At 39.2% G+C, this 19,954-nt stretch overlaps 2 protein-coding genes across 2 annotated transcripts; both read right to left on the reverse strand.

Moving 5' to 3' along the window:
- Positions 1–5,902: 5,902 nt before the first annotated feature.
- Positions 5,903–17,327, reverse strand: tnpo2b (transportin 2b). The gene is made up of 25 exons (XM_065295127.2): positions 17,110–17,327; positions 16,167–16,268; positions 15,778–15,853; positions 15,545–15,694; positions 12,459–12,565; positions 12,134–12,267; positions 11,972–12,053; positions 11,617–11,739; positions 11,419–11,537; positions 11,284–11,344; positions 11,027–11,198; positions 10,795–10,947; positions 10,493–10,718; positions 10,225–10,396; positions 10,009–10,095; positions 9,709–9,816; positions 9,467–9,625; positions 9,275–9,362; positions 9,082–9,180; positions 6,940–7,035; positions 6,769–6,844; positions 6,576–6,675; positions 6,423–6,497; positions 6,204–6,349; positions 5,903–6,028 (listed from the first exon to the last, which is right to left on the reverse strand). The coding sequence occupies exons 2-24, from the start codon at positions 16,263–16,265 to the stop codon at positions 6,242–6,244; spliced, it is 2,670 nt and encodes an 889-aa protein (XP_065151199.1). The 5' UTR covers positions 16,266–16,268; positions 17,110–17,327; the 3' UTR covers positions 5,903–6,028; positions 6,204–6,241.
- A 1,052-nt stretch (positions 17,328–18,379) lies between these two features.
- Positions 18,380–19,617, reverse strand: rln3b (relaxin 3b). Its single transcript, XM_065295157.2, has 2 exons — positions 19,024–19,617; positions 18,380–18,862 (listed from the first exon to the last, which is right to left on the reverse strand). The coding sequence occupies exons 1-2, from the start codon at positions 19,193–19,195 to the stop codon at positions 18,567–18,569; spliced, it is 468 nt and encodes a 155-aa protein (XP_065151229.2). The 5' UTR covers positions 19,196–19,617; the 3' UTR covers positions 18,380–18,566.
- Positions 19,618–19,954: the final 337 nt, after the last annotated feature.

Raw genomic sequence — 19,954 nt, forward strand, 5'->3', positions numbered from 1 at the left:
TATGTGTATTTTCTCTTAAAAACTGTTTTAACATAAAAACCATTTTTATACTAAACATAATATTTATAGACATGACAATTATTTCTTTTTAGATTAATATTAACATGGTGTATTACATGTAAATCTCATCTTCAGGTGGATTTTCAGTAAAACAGATAAGCTAGTTTTATCAGAATATATACAGGAATTCAGCTGAATGCATGACAACTATAATATGTTGTTCAGAAAATGTTAAATAATACCATAATGTAAAAGTATAAAGTCCCTTGCCATGTTTCTTTGTTGTTTTAGCAAAGTTTTAATAACTATTGATATTTATTTTTCACTATCTTTATTAAAATACTGAAAATACTAGAAATATGTATACAAAATGTAAAAATAAAAACTTAACACATCTTAAACTCTTTTGAGGAGACTAAAGTCACTAGATTTGAAATAAGGATTTTATTTTAATTTAGATTTAAGAGAGCCTTGCAGATTTATGCTATAGTATAAGTGTTATTTTATTGTGTTTTTAATACTAAATAAAAATGTCCTGTATTTTCTGACTGTATTTCTAATAAAAATCATTATATATGGTCATCAAGAATTCGGATGGTTACATGGTAAAATGAGACTTCTGCAGAGTACTGTATATAATTTTTTCTTGTCACCCTCATGTTGAGTATGTCAGTTAAACATTATAAGGGCTGTTCATCAAACACTTAAAAACAACATATTTTAGATTATGAACTATATGTTTCATGGTCATTTTAAAGAAATCTAATAAAGAAATTTAAATACATTAAATTAATGTTTGTTGCATTATTTAAATGTGTCTCATTTGCAAACATATTCGTTTTATTTTCCTTACCTTAAAGAAAACGAGATTTTTCACATTACAAGTAATAACACTGAATGTGCAACATTAAGGTCTCTCTTTGGCGCAGTTCCTCCTGTCGGCCGCTAGAGGCGCACAGCTGCAACATTAATATCTGTGTCTAATGAACCTCAAGTAATACCCCTTAACATTTGTGAAATACATCATGTGTTATATAGGGCAAAATTAACTACTGTTGTTTTGCTCTGTGCCTGTCGCTTAATTGTGGCTGCAAAAGAGAAATATAACATTGACTTCTTCTTGATATATTATATTTAGCTCTTAAGTGCATCAATTCAATGTAAAATTGAATAAAAACGAATTGAGAACCGTGTAATATAAGCCTATACATAGATATTATCACTTACATACAATAATTGCACCACAATACCACAGCAGGGTGTATTTGAGGTAACAATATCAACCGTGGGTAGGGTATAAAATTATACCTCACGAGCGCTAAACCATAACATGCGCGTGTATTATTATTGTAAATAAAAGAAAAATTACCTGACTGCCGATGTGTGTTGTTTATGGTCATTTATATCATTTTTTAAGTGAACAACAGGCTCCCCTTGATTTCAGTCAGTTGTTCCAATCCTCACGCAAAACTATAGTGTGACGTCAGACGCGCATCTTAGAGCACGAGGCAGTATCTCCGCCTGTTTTCTTTACAGAATATTACTGTAATTACACACACATTGAACTAATGACTTTTTATTCATTATTATTTAGTCTTTTGCTGTGGGACATCTGTACTTGTAAACACTATTTTCTTCCTCTTCACATAGGCGTGATTTCAACTCGTGGGCATCACTTCTTGAAAATGCCACGTGACAACCCGCACATCTTTATCTTCACACACACACACACACAAAATAAACGACTGCTAGTCGTTGCTTAACGACTAAGGGTGGGTTGCACCAACAAGGATTAAATTAAGCAGAGTTTAGAGCTAATCTAGGGTTTGTTGATCTCAGTTTAATTTTAATTCGAGTTGTGTTGCACCACTTAAATTTAAACACAGATTAACAAATCTTAGATTAAAACTTTAAACTGTATTAAACCCTTCATCTGCGATTTATTTTGTCCGCCATGTTGAATTTTCCGGTGTTAATAAACAGCAACAATGTTGACGTTGTCATTCAAAAAGGAAATAAACAGTTTATGCAGGCAAAGGTAATGTAATTTTTCATTATTTTGATTTTAAATCACCTACATACGCCGGTAGGCTAATCTAAAGGTCTGATTCATATAAAAACATTTGACAATCTTTTAAAACAACTGTATATTGTGACAGGAAATATCGCAAAGCTCAGATATTGTGATATAATGAAAAAGATGTGTCGACGCATTTGTCATGAAGCGCCACCATGTGTCCGTTCATTCACTGTCGTTCGCCTGACTGGAGCACGCATGACAGAGGAGAAGCACATACGAGCATCGCTGTCAGCGGTGCTGTTAATAATATTTTTGAGCCGCCAAACACACTTTGTTGAGACGTTATAATAAACGCATCTTTGAATAGCGCCACCAAGCTCGCGGTATGTGTTTCTAATCATTCAACCAGACATTTAATTGTAAAAAAACCATATTTAAACCTCCTCATATGCAAGTTTAAAGTTAATCCCTCACTGAGATTTAAAACAGAGTTTAAAGTAATGGAGCAACAGGATTAAAGATAATCTAGATTTACTGTAAGATTTAAACCTGGATCAAAATGACAGTTTAAATTTAAACCTGTTTATTTTTAAACAGGTTTAAAGTTTGGTGCAATGGAATTATTAAATAAGCTTTGATTTAAACCAGATTTAGGCTTAATCCTTGTTGGTGCAACCCACCCTAAATGTACTATACATGTAGGCTACTATAAAACACACCCTTCAGCAATGCAAACTGTTAAGGTGGACAAGGGTGTATACTAATATAAGCCTGAGATTTGGGCACGTGTATTTGGGACAGGTCTTGTTTTCCTGTATAGTCAGAAGTTGCCAGTACTATTATTGTCCTCCTAATGCATGAGCATACAGTTAACACAAGATCAGAAATAACACAATAATCATGAGCCTAACCAATACTTCCTGTCACAGCTTATTCCATTTCCTGTTGTGTGGGTAGCTGGTGTGTATGTGAGGCCAGCCAGTTATTAATGATGAACACACACACACACACACACACACACACACACACACAGCTCTCGTACAGCAGATTCAACACGATATACACTTATATGGCTGCTTATTTGTTAAAGGCAATACAGACTTCAGACCGATTTTGTTTCATGGTTGGTGAGTCAGTAGTAAACCTTCAGTTTACTATAGATCTTGCTAAACCTGAGATGGTCTCAGAGAAATGAAGGAAGAATCAGGAACATCTTGTGACAATCATTTCAAATTTACATACAATGATTCATGATATTCAACAGAAGACCAAAAGACACATGACAACAATCAATCTTAGTAGGAATGAATGCTTAAAAGCAGACGTTTTTCTGAGTTAATTGAGTTTGCTTGGCCTAACACACATTAGTAAGTTACAAACTTCATTTTATCCTCAATCCAAGACCAAAATATCATGATCAAAATCTCAAATCAAAATGCATTTCGCCGTAATTCAATAGGAACACGCTGTATCCATACATTTACATTTAGGCACTTGCATCTTACAAGCCTCTATCAGAACCCTTTATGCAGATGGCCCTAAAACTAAGGGGTGGTAAACTTGTGTAAATAGGCCAGTGTTTCTCAACCCTGGTCCTCAAGGACCCCCTTCCAGAAAGTTTTAGATGTCTCCCAATTTAAAACACCTGAACTAACTCATCAGCCTCTTTCCAGAATGTCTTCCTAACAAGCTAATAATTTAAATCAGGTGCAATAATTGGGTCCCCAATGTTTCTATTAGCCTAAAAATTATGAAAAAGACCAAACCAGTAACTTAGTTTTGCTAAACCATTATCTGCAAGCATGTGCAAAAATAGGTATTTGAAATTTGGCTCCCCTTGTGATGTCAAAAGGGGATAATACCGCCCCTTAATCGGCACTATCCAACCACAGCACTGCCATTTAGTGCAGAGAGAAAGATAAATAATTGACAGTACAATTGAGTTTCAATTTCAACAAACCGCCATTATGGGGATCTGCGTTTGCATTTCATCAGCTCATTTTCATTTTAAAGTGCACACCCAAAAAACGGCACATTTTTGCTCGCACTTACAAAGTGGCAATTTTAACATGTTATAATAAACAGTAGGGTTTTGAGCTAAAACTTCACATACAGACACAAAAGGCTTATTTTACATCTTAAAAAAAATTCTCATATGACCCTTGTACATTTAAAAGCTACAGGCACAGTTTCGCCAAGCCATTAAACCTTATCTTAATAAATTTTGTTTGAATAATAGTTAAGAAGAATAAAAGAAATCAAGAAAATACAAAAGACAGAGATAACTCATTATTAGCTTGGTAAAAAATTATTTTATTTTTCCTGGCAAGGTAAAGAGAGAAAGATGTGATTGTTTTGTCTTTCAGAGTCTCAGTGCAGTTTTCCACATACGACTATCGTTCGGTTTCTCGATCCCCCAACTGCCAACTTCCTGTCTTTCCCTCTATTCAACTCGTTCTTATTCTAATCTTCCATCCAACAGATATTGTCACAAGAAAAACAAGACGCATAATGAATCCAACAGTTTTATCCTTAATTATACCAGCAAGTCCTTACAAAATAATAAAAAATAGCAAAATAAAGAAAAAGTGCTTAACAAGCAATACTCCAATTTAAATTATGCATTATGCTCAAACAGAATTTAACATGAATTCATTTCTATTTACCGATGAAACAAAAATTCGCAGTAGCAGCAAAACTTAAAAAACGACAAAAAATTACCTTTCCTTTGTAAAACTATGTCTGACAGTTGCGGTTTGTTGGATGAGCCGATTAAATCGCTAAATAGCAAATATCAATATGGCATCAATATTATTACAAATACATTCATACACACACGCTCACAAGCACGCACACATTGTTGGTCACAGTTTACAGGTCAATAGGGGTCCAGGAGTCAAGTGTAAGGTACCTTAAAACAATTAACAACCTATTAACGCGACATACGAAAGAATGCGACATACGAAAGAAACACGTGGCAATGACACGAACACACTTAAAAGCTACCCGACACGGCTACAGCTACTCATATCTGACACACAAGTAACGCAGGTCATTATCGCTATACCGCGATTCGTTTCCGTTCCAGCCTCTCCTCGACAACACCGTATCGCTCTGAAATCAGGACGAGATTAAACGACTGAACTACAGTGCGATTTAAATCGGTAAACTATGATGAGTTTTAACAGCAAACACTGACCGAGCACAGGAATAAACTACAAGCCAACTACGGGGGTGAGAAGAAATGACAAGTCGAAAGAGACACGAGCAGAAAGGAATCATGGCAACAGTCGGACAGGACGACGACAACGAAGCCGATGATGATGAAAACTGTGAATTCATAGATGCTCCCTTACTAACAATCAAAAAAACATAGTCACGATACAGCATTAACCATCTTTTTTGTTTTTTGTGAAGCCAAGAACGTTTTCTTTTCCTCAATATTAATTATTAAAAAAAGAAAAAAACAACGCTAGAGTGTCTCAGTGTTAAAGTCTGATTACGCTATTGCTACGACAGCGCTGCTTTTGCAGGCCGTACGTAGTTATTGCAACTTCATGTGCATGTGTCTCTATGGTCAGTCTGCGAGTGAATGCGTTTAATTCTTATGCCTGGGATTAACTTGAGATTTTAAAAAGTCGTATAATAGTTGCTCATCTAGCTTCCCTCCCTAATCTTAATCTTTTTACGATTATTCCCAGATACCTGCCTATACCTCCCTCCCGCTTAACCTACGACCTCCCTCCCTCTCTCAGTTTGTTTCTCTCTCCCTCTTGTTACACTATCGCTCAACTTCCCTACATTTTAGGTATATTCCCCGTGATTGGGTGCATTCTGCAGTTAACTAGAGGAGTCCCCTCCCCCCTCCCACCCACCCACCCACCCTCATGGACACACAAAGGGCGTGGGATCTGTCCGTCAGGCGGAGCGGCCAATCGCGTCCCTCTCCCCCACGATCAGGGCAGTGCAATACACAGATGGATGAGTACCCCCCTCCTAAAGGTTCAACTGGAGGAACAGAAACAAAAAGTATACAGATACCAATAGTTAGTTTGCATACTTAAAATGAATAAGACTGTTGCTTGTTGATAGACGTAAATTTAGTCTGGTATAGCAAAAACTACTCGTCTCTTGCTTGTCATATAGGGCTGGGCGGTATGACATCACAAAAGTAGCCACTTACCTGACAGCGTGTGCTGTGTGTGAAGCAGAGGGGCGGGGCTACACGCCATAGCATGCAGAGAGGCGTTCCTTCAGGATGGGTGGGAACTGTTCTGAGAACTGCTGCCAGTTCTCCTCACCAACCTGGTCCTTAAAACCATGCAAGATCTACAGAAACAAAACGCTCACTTAGAAACAATTCATTGCAGTTGACATTGAGCCGTATGGATGTCTAGCTCACCTTGTAAAACATGTCCCTCAGGTCATCTTTAGGGCTGACCCAGGAGGCCACCGCATCACAGAAGAAGATAAAATCCTGTAGTGAAAAAGATTGATGTGAGGACACCGAATGAACGAACAGTGTGTGCTGGTATATAAGGCTATCAAAACTGACCTGGACCACACCCCCAGGATTTACACCAATCATCACGCAGATGCCTCTAAAGGCGGAGTCTTTCTCTTCATTATCTCTGATGTTCCTTAACGATGTGCACCTGCAAAAGACACGTACATTAAAAGAGATAAATGACACAACCATGTATAGCAACGTAAGTTAACTGTAGCTATTTCTGTATATGGTGACTCACCAGGGCCTGATGAACTGTTGCAACATAGGAGCCACTTCCTGTGGACAAACATAGCCTAGGCGACCAATTGTGATTGCTGTAAATAAAATTGGGAGTGGTCAGAAAGAGAACTGAAAATAACAGAATCTCGCAGAATGCTGAAGGTGGCAAGCATAATTTTAAAAAGCATACCTGTATTCTCCAGTAGTGTTTTGGGAGTGTTGGGTCTGTTTATGATCTCCACCAGGTGAGGAAGAACCAGGGACACATATGGCTGCATCTCCACACCTACCACAATATAAAGATCAAATAATCACAGACATGATCTAGCAATCATATTCACTACAATAATGATGATACAATCACAAACATGACCTAGCGAATAGGGCTGTGACGGTTCTAATAAGCACCGCGGTGGTGAAGTGTGACACGCCGTGGGGAAGTGCGCCATGCGGCGGGGTGCAGGTCACAAACTACGAAAAATATAAAGTACAATCTCGCCCAGTGAGATGTCATCAGGTTTGTGTTAACACAAACGGCCAGCAGACGCAGAGTTAATGTGCTATTTGCAAGGGAATTCAACTGATAACAGTGATGACCCGCTGGCTTGGGGGCGGAACAATAAGGGAAGATATTGGCCGTTTCTCAATCCGAAGGTTGTAGCTGAAAACATAACCCGAGGGGCAACCTTCCGATCTCTATGATGAAGCCAATACGGCAGTGACTTAAACTGTAATTCATCGACTGGCCACTTGAGGCTGGCTCCAAAAGGGAGGCAATTACCATAGACCACCATGTTAAAAATGCCCAACTTTGCAGTAGAAAATAATATGTTTACAGCCTGGTACAAAAAGTATGAATAGCTTTTTTTGCTCTTCATGAAAACTGTGAGGGGGTGAATTTTTTTGTTACTCATCCGTTTAAATTATATTAAGCTAAACTTCTGCATAATTAAGGGCGTGGCCACTTGAGTGAGGGGTGAACGGCCACTGCTGTCACTAGAATCGAGCTAGGCGGGCGTGGTTTCAACAACCAGCCACCTCAACTTCACACATGTCCCGCCTCTTTACCCATTTCGGTTTTCCATGAGTGATTTCTTGGTGACGCGCAGCCAAAATGGCGATGCAGGCAGCGCCTACTTTAAGCTTAAAAAACGACCTTTACAAACTAATGGGTTTTTTTTACAGTCTATGACATAACCCCAAAAAGGTTTCGCACTTGTTTCACGGACGGATGTGCTACAATAAATACGCAGAAAGGCGCCGATCCCGTGGGTGGTCGAGCACCTACCAAGATGGCCAAGCATATATGCTTCACATTTACTTCACATGTCGCGTCTAAAACCACACAGAAAATGTGACCGCGCCGCTTTCCTCCTCTTCAAAGCATGTGGGCGCTTCAGAGCGTCTTTCGTTGCTAAGTAACCTAAAAATTGCTTGACGCTCACGAGCACCCACCGGCGAAAAAAGAATTTGTTGCCTATCAACACGCACTTTTGTTAAGAACTGTATATCTGATCCTCGTTTACATTTTTATTTTTCAAAATATATGCATTATATATATAAGACCTATATGCATCAATGTGCACGTGCACACACACAATCTATAACCCCACAGTCAATTTGTGCATTACCATCACAGTGGTAAAAAACTGCCACCGTCACAGCCCTATTAGCGAACACATTCACCCCACTGATGACATCACACAATCACCAACATTATCGAGCAATCACATTCACCCCAACGATGAAATCATAATCACCAACTAGGGGTGGGCGAAGATTTGTCTGCAATTGCTGTGTGTACCTCATCAATAAAACTGGTTTTGTGATTAGTAGTTAATAGCCATCACCTGCTTTCAAATGGAGTGGCATTTACTACACAGAGCTGTATTTCAAAGAGAAGGTAGGCAAAATCGTGTTCATAATCGTGGACAAATCGCCACAGATAATATATGCAATTTGGAGAGTTTCTCAGTGAAATACAGCTCTGTGTAGTAAATGCCAGGTGATGCCAATTTACTACTACGAAACCAGTTTTATTGATGAGGTACTCATGAGAATCGCAGCGATTTATCACCCAGCCCTATTCACCAACATCATCAAGCAATCACACTCAAGCCACTGATGACATCACAACCTGTACAACACCCTAAGAGTCAAATCATTACCTTGGTGATGTCACAGTTCAATGAAAATTATATAAAAATTAAATTCACTTTAGCAAAGTCACAATGAAGCAATCAAAACAACCTCATCTATGATGTCATTTCATCTGAACGATAAAGCATTAATTAACAAATGCATCCAAACAATCATACGAGAAGATCCTCACCCATCTGCATGCAGATCTCTCCGATGGCCCAGGTTGCATTATTACACACAGAGATGAACTCGGGGTTCAGATTCGTCCCCAGGATGGGCATGAACTCAGCTTTACACAGAGACACACACACAGACAGTTTAACAGATGATTCAAAAACAATACTTAGATCAAAGTAGATGAGGTCAAATACATGATGTCTTACCAATGCATGGCTTGACGTGTGGAAAACAGGCCTTGGTCAGGTCACCCAGCAGAGCAAATGAGCTCTGTCTCACCTCCGGCATTGTGTCCTTTATGTAAGACAGACATTCCTTACTTCATATAGTACTAATGTAGTAAATTATTTAAACACATTTACTTTTTAAAGTGTGGCCCTTGAGAACACACACAGTACCTGCATACACTGGAAGAGAAGGGTCATGATGTTGCTTCGTGCAACCAACTGGTCCACATGACCACCGAGACCCTCGGCCAGCCCGCTGAGCAGATCTAGTGCGACGATCATAAAATCCTTATCTGGTGCTTCATACTGATCTGGCTGCTGACTGTACATCTAACACACACACACACAAAGATGAGTAAATATGAGTATAACCACTGATGGAAATGAATGGATGTGAATGTTTATGTTCTCACCATGGCTTGTGCAAGTGTTTTCTGGACCAGGGTAACGCAGCGCTGATAGACCGGCTCGCAGTATGGTAGGAAACCGCTTTGTAATGCTGTAGCCACAGATGACAAACACTAGACACAGGAAGAGTAAAGAAAGTTCACTTAATCGATTATATGATTTATCCATTTATCTCTTAGTCCTCTTAATATTTTCTCCCGTTTCTCTACCCCACTTTTTTTTTATGCAGCAGTTTACGTATCAATTGTTTATTGAGTCAATCAATTACATTCAACTTAATACAAAGTCCTGTTTGAGCTTCTCACCTCCAGCAAAGGAAAAAGATCTTTGTCTTCATCTTTTAGTTCGTTCCATTTTTGAATGAGAGGCGGCATCAGTTTCTGAATATATTCCTGTACACAAACACAAGACAAATATTAAGACACGCATCTTGATAACTCATCTCAACTTGTAAATAATAATTTGATTCATCATTTCACTTTAACATTTAACTCATTCCCTCAAGTAGCTCAAGAAGTTACCGGTTGGTTCAGGTGATGTCCGACTGAATCTGCCAGCGTGCCGATAGCGTCATATAGGATGAGTAGGTTCTTGTGCTGATATTTCCCAAATGCAAACACCAAAGTGTCCAAAATGAAACTGAGGTACGGCACCAGCTCCGTGCAAGCCTCTTCCTCCAGTGTTGCGAACGCACTGAGAGCGAGAGACAAACACACATATACAACAATAACATTTTATAATAAACTATTTAAAAATTATTCTCTAGTGTCACAGTATTTCGAGCCACACCTGCAGGCCGCCTCCTGCACCCGCTTGTTGCCATCTAAGATGCGTTTGAGCAGTTCTGTCATGAGTGGTTTAAGATGGGCGTCCGGCGGCTGGCTCACCACCCAGTGTGCGTAGCGGCTGAGAGTCCAGCAGGCGATGGAGCGCACGAGAGCCTTCTTATCGCACAGACACTGGATCAGGTGTGGGATGAGTTCAGGCAAGTACGGCACCATGCCCTGCATGCAGCCTGAGAGAGAAATAGAATTAGTCAATTTATAAATGAGAGAGCGAGTGTTGATGTACAAGTAAGAGAGAGAAACCACCTTCAGCAATGGCTCCCAGCACCAATATTCCCGATTCTTTAATGACCCAGTCCGGATGGAACAGCAGACCCTTCAAAAGTGGCAGCAGGTGCGGCAACAAATCGTCCCGAAACACGTTAGCCAGCACGTCCAGCGCAGCCGCAGAACACTTACCTATGTACACAAACACAATTTTATATTAACTTATACCATGTGCATCATTGCGTTCTGATTGGTCCGTCCTTTCACTTACGCAGGTTCCAGTCTGACAGGGTGTCGTCATCATCATCCTCATCTTCATCGATATCTTCTCCCTCCTCACCCTCTCCTCCCTCGTGCTGCAGGGTGACGGTACGGGATTTGTGGAAGCGAGGCTTGATGTCCTGCTCGCTGTCGGGAACATTGTCATCCTCCTCCACGTCACCCTGGTCAAACATCAAAATCACACAATGTAGCATCTGTCTACACACAGATTCGCATGACACAACATATGCCAAAAAACACACTCACCTTCAACAAAATGATGTCAATCTCTGAGTACTTCATTCCGTTCACCAGGATGGGAATGAGTCTGCAAAAACACACAAACGTGATGTCAGATCATGCACAAGCATACTGATGATGGACAGGTGGGTACATACTTACTGGACCAGGTGACCGGACAGAGCCTCCTTACAGATGGGCTGTTCAGCAAGAGTTAACCAGAACTCACAAGCCTCCAGCGCCACGTTCTCATCTGCGTCCTGTGTGCGCTGCAACATGTACTAAACAGAGAGAGACCAGATATAAACCTTCAGTAAGTCATGAGTAATTCATTTGTATTTGTGTTTATATCTCTCTCACCTGTATAATGCTGTGCATATGGGGTATCAGGCGGTCAATTCGGACCTCCAGCAGCATAACCAATGCTCGGCACACATTCTTCCTCACTTCACAGTCTTCGTCACCAGCCAGTGCAAACAGAGACTGATAAAACAACACAAACACACATAGCCTCATGTTTTTTTTCTAATGATTTCAGTATGTACAAGCAATAACACGGAGAACTGCTATCATTTGTATTTATTCGTAATGTAAAGTGCAATTATTATTCAGAAACTGTGACCACAAATCCCACGCACATTTTCCATTCCGTTCACACTGAATAATCAATAAGATATGATGGTGTGACCTCATCATGCATGGTTCATGAACTCACCTCTATGAATGTGTCGATGTTGTCCATCAGAGCCTGAGCCCTGCCGATAATGAACTGATTCACGCACGCTATAGCATGAGACCTGAGAGAGAACGTGAATGTTTACGATGTTTCGCAATAGACACACAACACTCAGCGTGAAAGGTGTGGGTGTGTGTGTACCTGATTTTTGGGCTGCAGTGTTTAAAGAACTGCAGGAATTTAGGAATCATGATGTTGAGAGGTCGATTCAAAGCATCGCTGTCCAACAGCTCAGACGAATCCTCACAGATCTTCTGCAGCGCGCCGAATGACCCCTGCACGCAGACAGTTTGAGCACATATGCACAATCATAGACACCCTAATGCATTGTGGGTTTTTTTTGTTTTAGAAAGGAATGCTAAAGAACTGATATTTCTACAAGCCAATTGTGTAGTATGCAATAATGGCAGTCACAATCTATGTGATTTTATTTTTGGTACGATGGGTGTAAGAATGTTATACGCACCTCGCAGGTGTTGTAATCCTCTGAGTTCAGGAGATTGCAGAGTTGCGGCAGCAGTTCTGGCCACGTTTGCAGCTCCCCCTTAGAGGCGATAGTAGTTATGAGAATACCTGCAAGCAGACAGATGCGCATTTAAAAAGCTTGTTTGGCTCACCTTGGTGTCTTCAAATTTACACAACGATCTTCTTAAAAAAAATTAATTATGAAAGAAAATAAACATCAGAATTTAGTAACATTTAGGAAGATCTAAACTACTCAGACGACCCTGATGTTCCTGTATCTCGACTGATAAGAGTATTTACTTAGCAAAACTTTACTTAGCAAAGGTTGCAACTTCAACTCCCAGGAAATCACTTGCTAAGCTGCTTTGGATAAAAGTGTATGTCAAATGCAAAAACTTTAGTGTTAATAGCTAATTAAATAAAATGACACATCCATGTCTGTTAGGGTTGAGGTCAACTATACACTAAAGTATGCCTAATGGAGCACAACAAATGCAAATTAGGGATGCTCATATCAGTTAATTTTCCCGACCGACAACCGTAGCTTCTAAACCGAACATTAACCGTTAACTGATAAGATTTTAACATGAAATTGTCATTGAGTAAAAATACAGTTGACGGTTGTCTGTGAACTAGTAAAAACAAAACATTTCATTTGAACGTGCAAACAGCAGCCACAGATCAACAACAGAACCAGGATTCATACATTATCAGATATTCACGCAACATTACCTTATTAAAAAGCACGCGATCGGTCCAGTAGATTAATATCCAAAGGACAGATTGTCTCCGTTTCATCTACCACAGTGGTCATTTCTAAAGCAGGACGCTTTTCAGAAAGTTTTGGTTTTGCATCGTCTTTGGTTTTACGTCGTGAAAACAGCAGCCACAGATCAAGAACAGAACCAGGATTCATACATTATCAGATATTCACGCAACATACCTTGTTAAAAAGCACGCGATCGGTCCAGTGGATTAATATCCAAATGGCAGATTGTCTCCGTTTCATCTACCACAGTGGTCATTTCTAAAGCAGGACGCTTTTCAGAAAGTTTTGGTTTTGCGTCGTCTTTCTCCGTTTGTCCAAAAAGAGCTAGATGTTTATGGTTAGGGTCAGAGGCCATCAGCGAACGTCTGTCCGGATGTGCGCAGACGGACCGCGTCATCTTGCGCGGACACGCGCGCGTCTCCGTTCAGCTTCCAAACACGCATACAAATGATTTCTCATACAAATGATTACTTTATCAGACTGTCAGGGCAGCAATCATTTGTGTCATTTACAGGACACTCACAAATTAAAGATAGAAAAGTGGCGAAATGTCTGTCGGCTCATGACGACACACACCATGTATTAACAAATATTTTTTATTTTAACTGATAATGTTAATCGGTCATAATTTCTTACCTTCGGTTAACGGTTAAACGGTCAATGTGAACATCCCTAATGCAAATTCAATGATTTGCATAAGTAGATTACATACAAAGTCAATGTAAAGACGTTAATAGACGCAACTCACGTAGGGCGAAGGAATGACGCGGATTGGGTGGCGCAACTGCAGCGAAAACGCCTTTAACGCATCTTCACGCAAGTTTAAACTCCAGCGAAAAATTTGATGACACAAAGTTAAATCTCGCAAAAAATCTAGAGCGAGGCTTTTGGTGTGTACCAAAGCAAAGCTCTTGCTGTATTTTGATGTAATGCGTTGTGATGCCACATACCACAGGGATGCTAAACAATTAATCGCGATTAATCGTTAGCAGAATAAAGGTTTTTGTTTACATCACATATGTGTGTAAACTGTGTATAATAAATATGTATATATATAAATATGAACACATTCATGTATAATTTTAAGAAAAAAAAATGTATATATTAAGTATTTATATTTAATATAAATTATACATAAATATACAAATGTATATACACATGTAAACATTTCTAAAACATATACATGCATGTGTGTACATTAGGGATGCTTAACGATTAATCGTGATTAATCGTTAGCAGAATAAAAGTTTTTGTTTACATCATATATGTGTGTGAACTAGGGATGCTAAACAATTAATCGCGATTAATCGTTAGCAGAATAAAAGTTTTTGTTTACATCATATATGTGTGTGAACTGTGTATAATAAATTTGTATAACTAAATGTACACACATGCATGTATATGTTTTAGAAATGTTTACATGTGTATATACATTTGTATATTTATGTATAATTTATATTATATATATATAAATATAAATAATTAATATATTATTTCTTTTCTTAAAATTATACATGAATGTGTTCATATTTATATATATACATATTTATTATACACAGTTTACACACATATGTGATGTAAACAAAAACTTTTATTCTGCTAACGATTAATCACGATTAATTGTTTAGCATCCCTAGTGTGAACTGTGTATAATAACTTTGTATAAATAAATGTACACACATGCATGTATATGTTTTAGAAATGTTTACATTTGTATATTTATGTATCATTTATATTATATATAAATACTTAATATATACATTTTTTTTTCTTAAAATTATACACGAATGTGTTCATATTTATATATATATATATACATATTTATTATACACAGTTTACACACATATGTGATGTAAACAAAAACTTTTATTCTGCTAATGATTAATCACAATTAATTGTTTAGCATCCCTAGTGTACATTTATTTATATAAAGTTATTATACACAGTTCACACACATATATGATGTAAACAAAAACATTTATTCTGCTAACGATTAATCGCGATTAATCGTTAAGCATCCCTACGCGCTATATTTTAAAAATTATCATTTGACTTTTACACACGTCAGGTGACGCGTAAATGGCGGAAAAACTTTTTCCATTGCAGTTTTGCGTTATATTACTTTTTCGATTTGCCTTAAAAACTGTAAAAACTTTTGCGATATATGGGAGGTTATTTAAAACTGCCGTGTTTCCATAAGCCTCATTTCTAATTTGCGCAAATTGAAGGGTAATAGAAATGCAGCTTGTGTCCAACAACTCCATTGGGATTTTCAGAACCCAACTCATGTTCCCACTCAAACCGATGTTCAAACTGACCAATGGTGGCGCGGATGAGAGGGGACGGGTCTCCGATGTTGTTGAGACACTCCCTCTTGATGAAGTCGGCCACAGGGGGAGGGAAGTTCTGGTAATGAGCCTTCACATTGTTCTTTAGGATCAGACCACTCAGAGATCGAGTGGGCTCATCTGAAAACAGACACATAAAAAGTGTTTTCCTTCAGATAGGTCACTCTCAGAAATTTGATGCATATTATAAGAAAAACACAGACCTTCTGATTTGAGGCTGGTGAGAACAAAGATGAGATAATTGTTGAAGTCAGGATACTGATTCAGCTGCTCCAGTTTCTAATGGAAACAAGATAGATTTAAGAAACTATAAATATGACCACATATCCACATATTCCGACTATATCAGTTTATAAACTTACTGTACTCATTTGGGCTGTGTGATTCAATTTAAATCTATGTCATATTTCTTTTTATTTATTTTGTTAACCCTAATTGCTAGAGATATGAAGCACACAGATTCAGTCACAAAATCTGACTGTGAAAAGAAGACGGCATTTTGTCACTCGTGCAGTTGTTTGTGTCGAACATGACGTGCTGTGATTTCTAGGGAAATCTTCACATGCATATTGGTGTGATGTTGCGAGCTCACCTCCTGAACGGCTCTCTGCGTGGCCGTATCTGGAGACTGGGAGTCTTTGAGCAGCTGTAGCACCTGCTGTAATCCCTGTTCATCCGGCTGCCACTCCATCCTCTGTCACACACACCGAAAACGGGACAGGTGTGAATTTGATACAAAACTAGAAATTGAGCAACAAGATGCAACAGGCATACACATAACACAGTATATGCTGCAACACTCGTGGGAATAAGAGACTGTTATCTCCAAAGCGAAAGAGTATAGACAACATGAGATTTCCAGTATTCCCAGCAAAACCAAAGCGATCTAACGTTACGTATATATTGATGCACAGTTTATGATATACATAACTATTATTTACATCATCACTGGTTTAACTGGGATAGAGGAAAATGTAAGCGTGTCTATCTGTATAACACTTATACAATATTTGTATTTGCAATCTGCGTGTGATGCTTATACAGTATGTATACAATCTGTGAACGTGACACTTATGACGTACGTATAATCAGTACGTATGACACTTATATTCTATGTGTGTATAACATGTAGATGAGTATGAATGTATATTTTGTGTGTATTTGTATCCTGCTGTACATGCATAAGGATACATTTGTTTATATCTGTATGTGTAAGATTTGTGTACGTGGGTTTGTTTATACTCGTGAGTGCGTGATTTGTGTACGATTTTAGTGGTTGTATGTGAGTGTGTGTACGTTGTGTGTTACGTTATATGTAAGGATGCGCGTAACTTAGGCCGTGTGTGTGTGTGTGTGTTTACGCGGCCCGGTTTACCTCAACACCACACTTTAAAGCTCGACCAGACATAAAATATCGCGCATTAAAACAGTCGCGTGTAAGTTAATACGTGTACTGTTGTAGTTTAAACGCGCTCGTACACAGAAAACGGTTATGTAGCCGTTAGCTTCCGTGCTAAACCGCCAAACGCTCTCACCTTCAATTTGTCGATCGCGCTATCTCTCTCTCTCTCTCTCTCTCTGTTTCTGCCGGTACACAAACGATGCTGGCCGTCAGAACGCGGTAACGCACTGCGGAAATCGCTCGTCCCGGTATTGTGCGTGGTTTCTGCGCGTTTCGGTCGGTGTCGGGTGTTATTCCTCGGTCGCCGGTGGCGCCTGATGCATGGCGGACGCGTTAATCGCACGGTGTGATTCTGCGCGGCTTCCGTACAGCGACGCTGACGTCACAATACATTAGCATAATTTATATATAAGGCGCTGATTTTGATATTAAATCATTGTTATGAGGGGAAAAAATAAGTTGTATGATTGATACCGATTGATTTGATGTATGTTTCGTGAATGAACTAATAAATAAACTTATAAATTAACTTTAGGGCTGGTTTTCATGATATGACCGGTAGATGGAGACAGACCTTGCAGAAAAATACAAAACGGTTTTACTACAAGCAACATATGAGCTGTGTCCCAATTCAGGGGCTGCGACCTTCTAAGGACGTATTTTAAGACCGATTGCGTCACAGCAGCGCGACTTCAGGCTGGTAAGGCCGTCCCAATTCGAAGGATGCTTAGAATGAAGCCTCAAAATGCGTCCTCATTTCTCCGCGCTGTTAAGGATAGAACGAATGGATCCTTAACAGCCGAGGATATCCCAAGATTCATTGCGCGTCTGCAACGGCAGCTGGATATTCTAAAATAAACAATTAAAACCTTCATTAAATAAAAGTGTGTATTTATCAAAAAAAGTTTGTCACTGTTTTAGTATTATAAGTTATGTTTTGTGTTAATATTATTATTTTTATGATGCATATATTTCTAAGGTTGATTAATTTAATTTAATATACTGTTGAATAGTTTAATCTACATCAACGTGTCATATTTTCTAAACTAAATTAATATTTTTCTGATTTCATATTTATTTTAATAAGTCAGAAACGTTTCCGCTATGTCCTGCTGACAGGCGCAGCAGGTGACGCCAATTATGGGTCGTCCGAAGGTTAGACCGTCTCATTTCAGTTCTCTTCGCGGATTTCTGAGGCTGCCACCTTGAAAGACCGAGTGCTCATATTTAAGGTCGCATGCTTAGAAGGTCGCAGCCCCTGAATTGGGACACAGCTATCGTTACTGTAGCAAATACATGGTTAACCATAATTTAACTAGAGTTTAACATCATTTTGTAAGGTGAATACAAGTAAAGTGGGATATTTTCTGACAAAAAAAACAAAACCACACAGGAAGCTTAAATCTATCAGAAAACAAAACTTTATTCTGACCAAAAGCAGACATGGTATTGAACAGACAAAACATAGATAGATGTTTTACTTTGGCTAAAATCTATTTATTCCATCTACACCCTCACAACTTCTCCACCTCATTCGTCATGTTTGGGATGGGTGGAGTTAAAGAACAGAAAGTTACAACAAACAGTCCTTTAACATAATGAGCTGATTTCACTCTTACTGCAGCCCCATTTACAGCATGCATTGGACAGGCCAACCACGACATCCCGCCCCTTCCTGTCTGATGACCGCAAGGCCTCCAGCACTTCCTCTGAGATGAGCGAGCGGGCGGGGCGATTAAACTTGGGGCTCTCCTGGCCCTCTCCTGCCCAGGCAGCAGCTTCTGAGTCAGGGCGAGGTCTGTACGAGAGTACAGGGATGGGGTTGGTAGCCCAGCTATCAGAGGCTTCTTCATCATGGGGCAAGAGCAGGTCACTGGATAGGTCACCTGATTAGGGACAATAGCAAAAAACGTATGTAAAAAATATCATATATGCATATTTCCTTTGTCTTATCAATACAAATTAATTTAAATTAAGCAAACAGTAAAAACCTGGCAATGTGAGCAAATAAAACATTGTTGGTCTAACTGACAGATCACAGACTCACCTGCAATATCCAAAGATCTTTTCCAGCGAGAACCTCCACAGGTGAAAATGACGGCACGAATGAACTCTCTGCCACACAGTTTCACTCCGTAGATGGGGTGGACGTCCGTGGCCTGGGCGGCCTCCATGACTGCCACTAGCAGGGCGAGGGTAAAAACTGCAGCTTTGTACATGACGAAATTGACAGGATGATAGAACCGTTTGTCTTTGAGGTGCAGAAAATCTCTATTTTCTTTTTCGGTGGACCCTTTTGGATTGGTAAAGAAACTCACATTTCTTCCAGTGGCCCCTGAGTCTATTTTATATGGTCTCAAAGACCCTCTCTGACCTACGCACCTTGCGTGTAAGTCAGATAGATTGTGATAGCGAGGCAAAGACCTTTAGGAAGACAAAGTTTCTGTAATTAACCTGTGCTCATCTGTGCATGTGATGTCACAAAACGACCTAATCTCATCACTTCTGACCTTTCTTTTGCTCAGCATCACACAATATTGGGAATTTTCACACCTCGGTTGTATTGTCTTGAATTTATCTGACCTTAGTTGTTTGTCTTCCCTTACAAAAGAGTAGTTACCTTGTGGCGGTGCCATGTATGATGCAGTAAACGTATCAGATGGTTGTCAATGACCAGAAACTCTAAATATCAAAACTAGATCCCCTAAGAACGAGACCAAGACTAGCTCCCGATGCAGACACATCCAGTTTTTCCAAACAAGGATATTCCACAGAAAGATAAAAGAGCTCACATGCTGGCAACACCAAGGCCAGAAACTACTTAACATGTTTTGGCTAAACTTCTATCGTGTAAGAGAAAGAGACTGGGAAAAATGAAAACCCTTTTTTACACCCTTGTGACATTTCCAACAAAGATAAGACTTAAATATGAAATATAAAGTGATTGTGTTTGCCAATCACACTGTAATCAGAAGAGC

Source organism: Paramisgurnus dabryanus, chromosome 4 (assembly GCF_030506205.2).
Source record: "Paramisgurnus dabryanus chromosome 4, PD_genome_1.1, whole genome shotgun sequence".
In the NCBI taxonomy this organism is placed as follows: Eukaryota; Metazoa; Chordata; class Actinopteri; order Cypriniformes; family Cobitidae; genus Paramisgurnus; species Paramisgurnus dabryanus.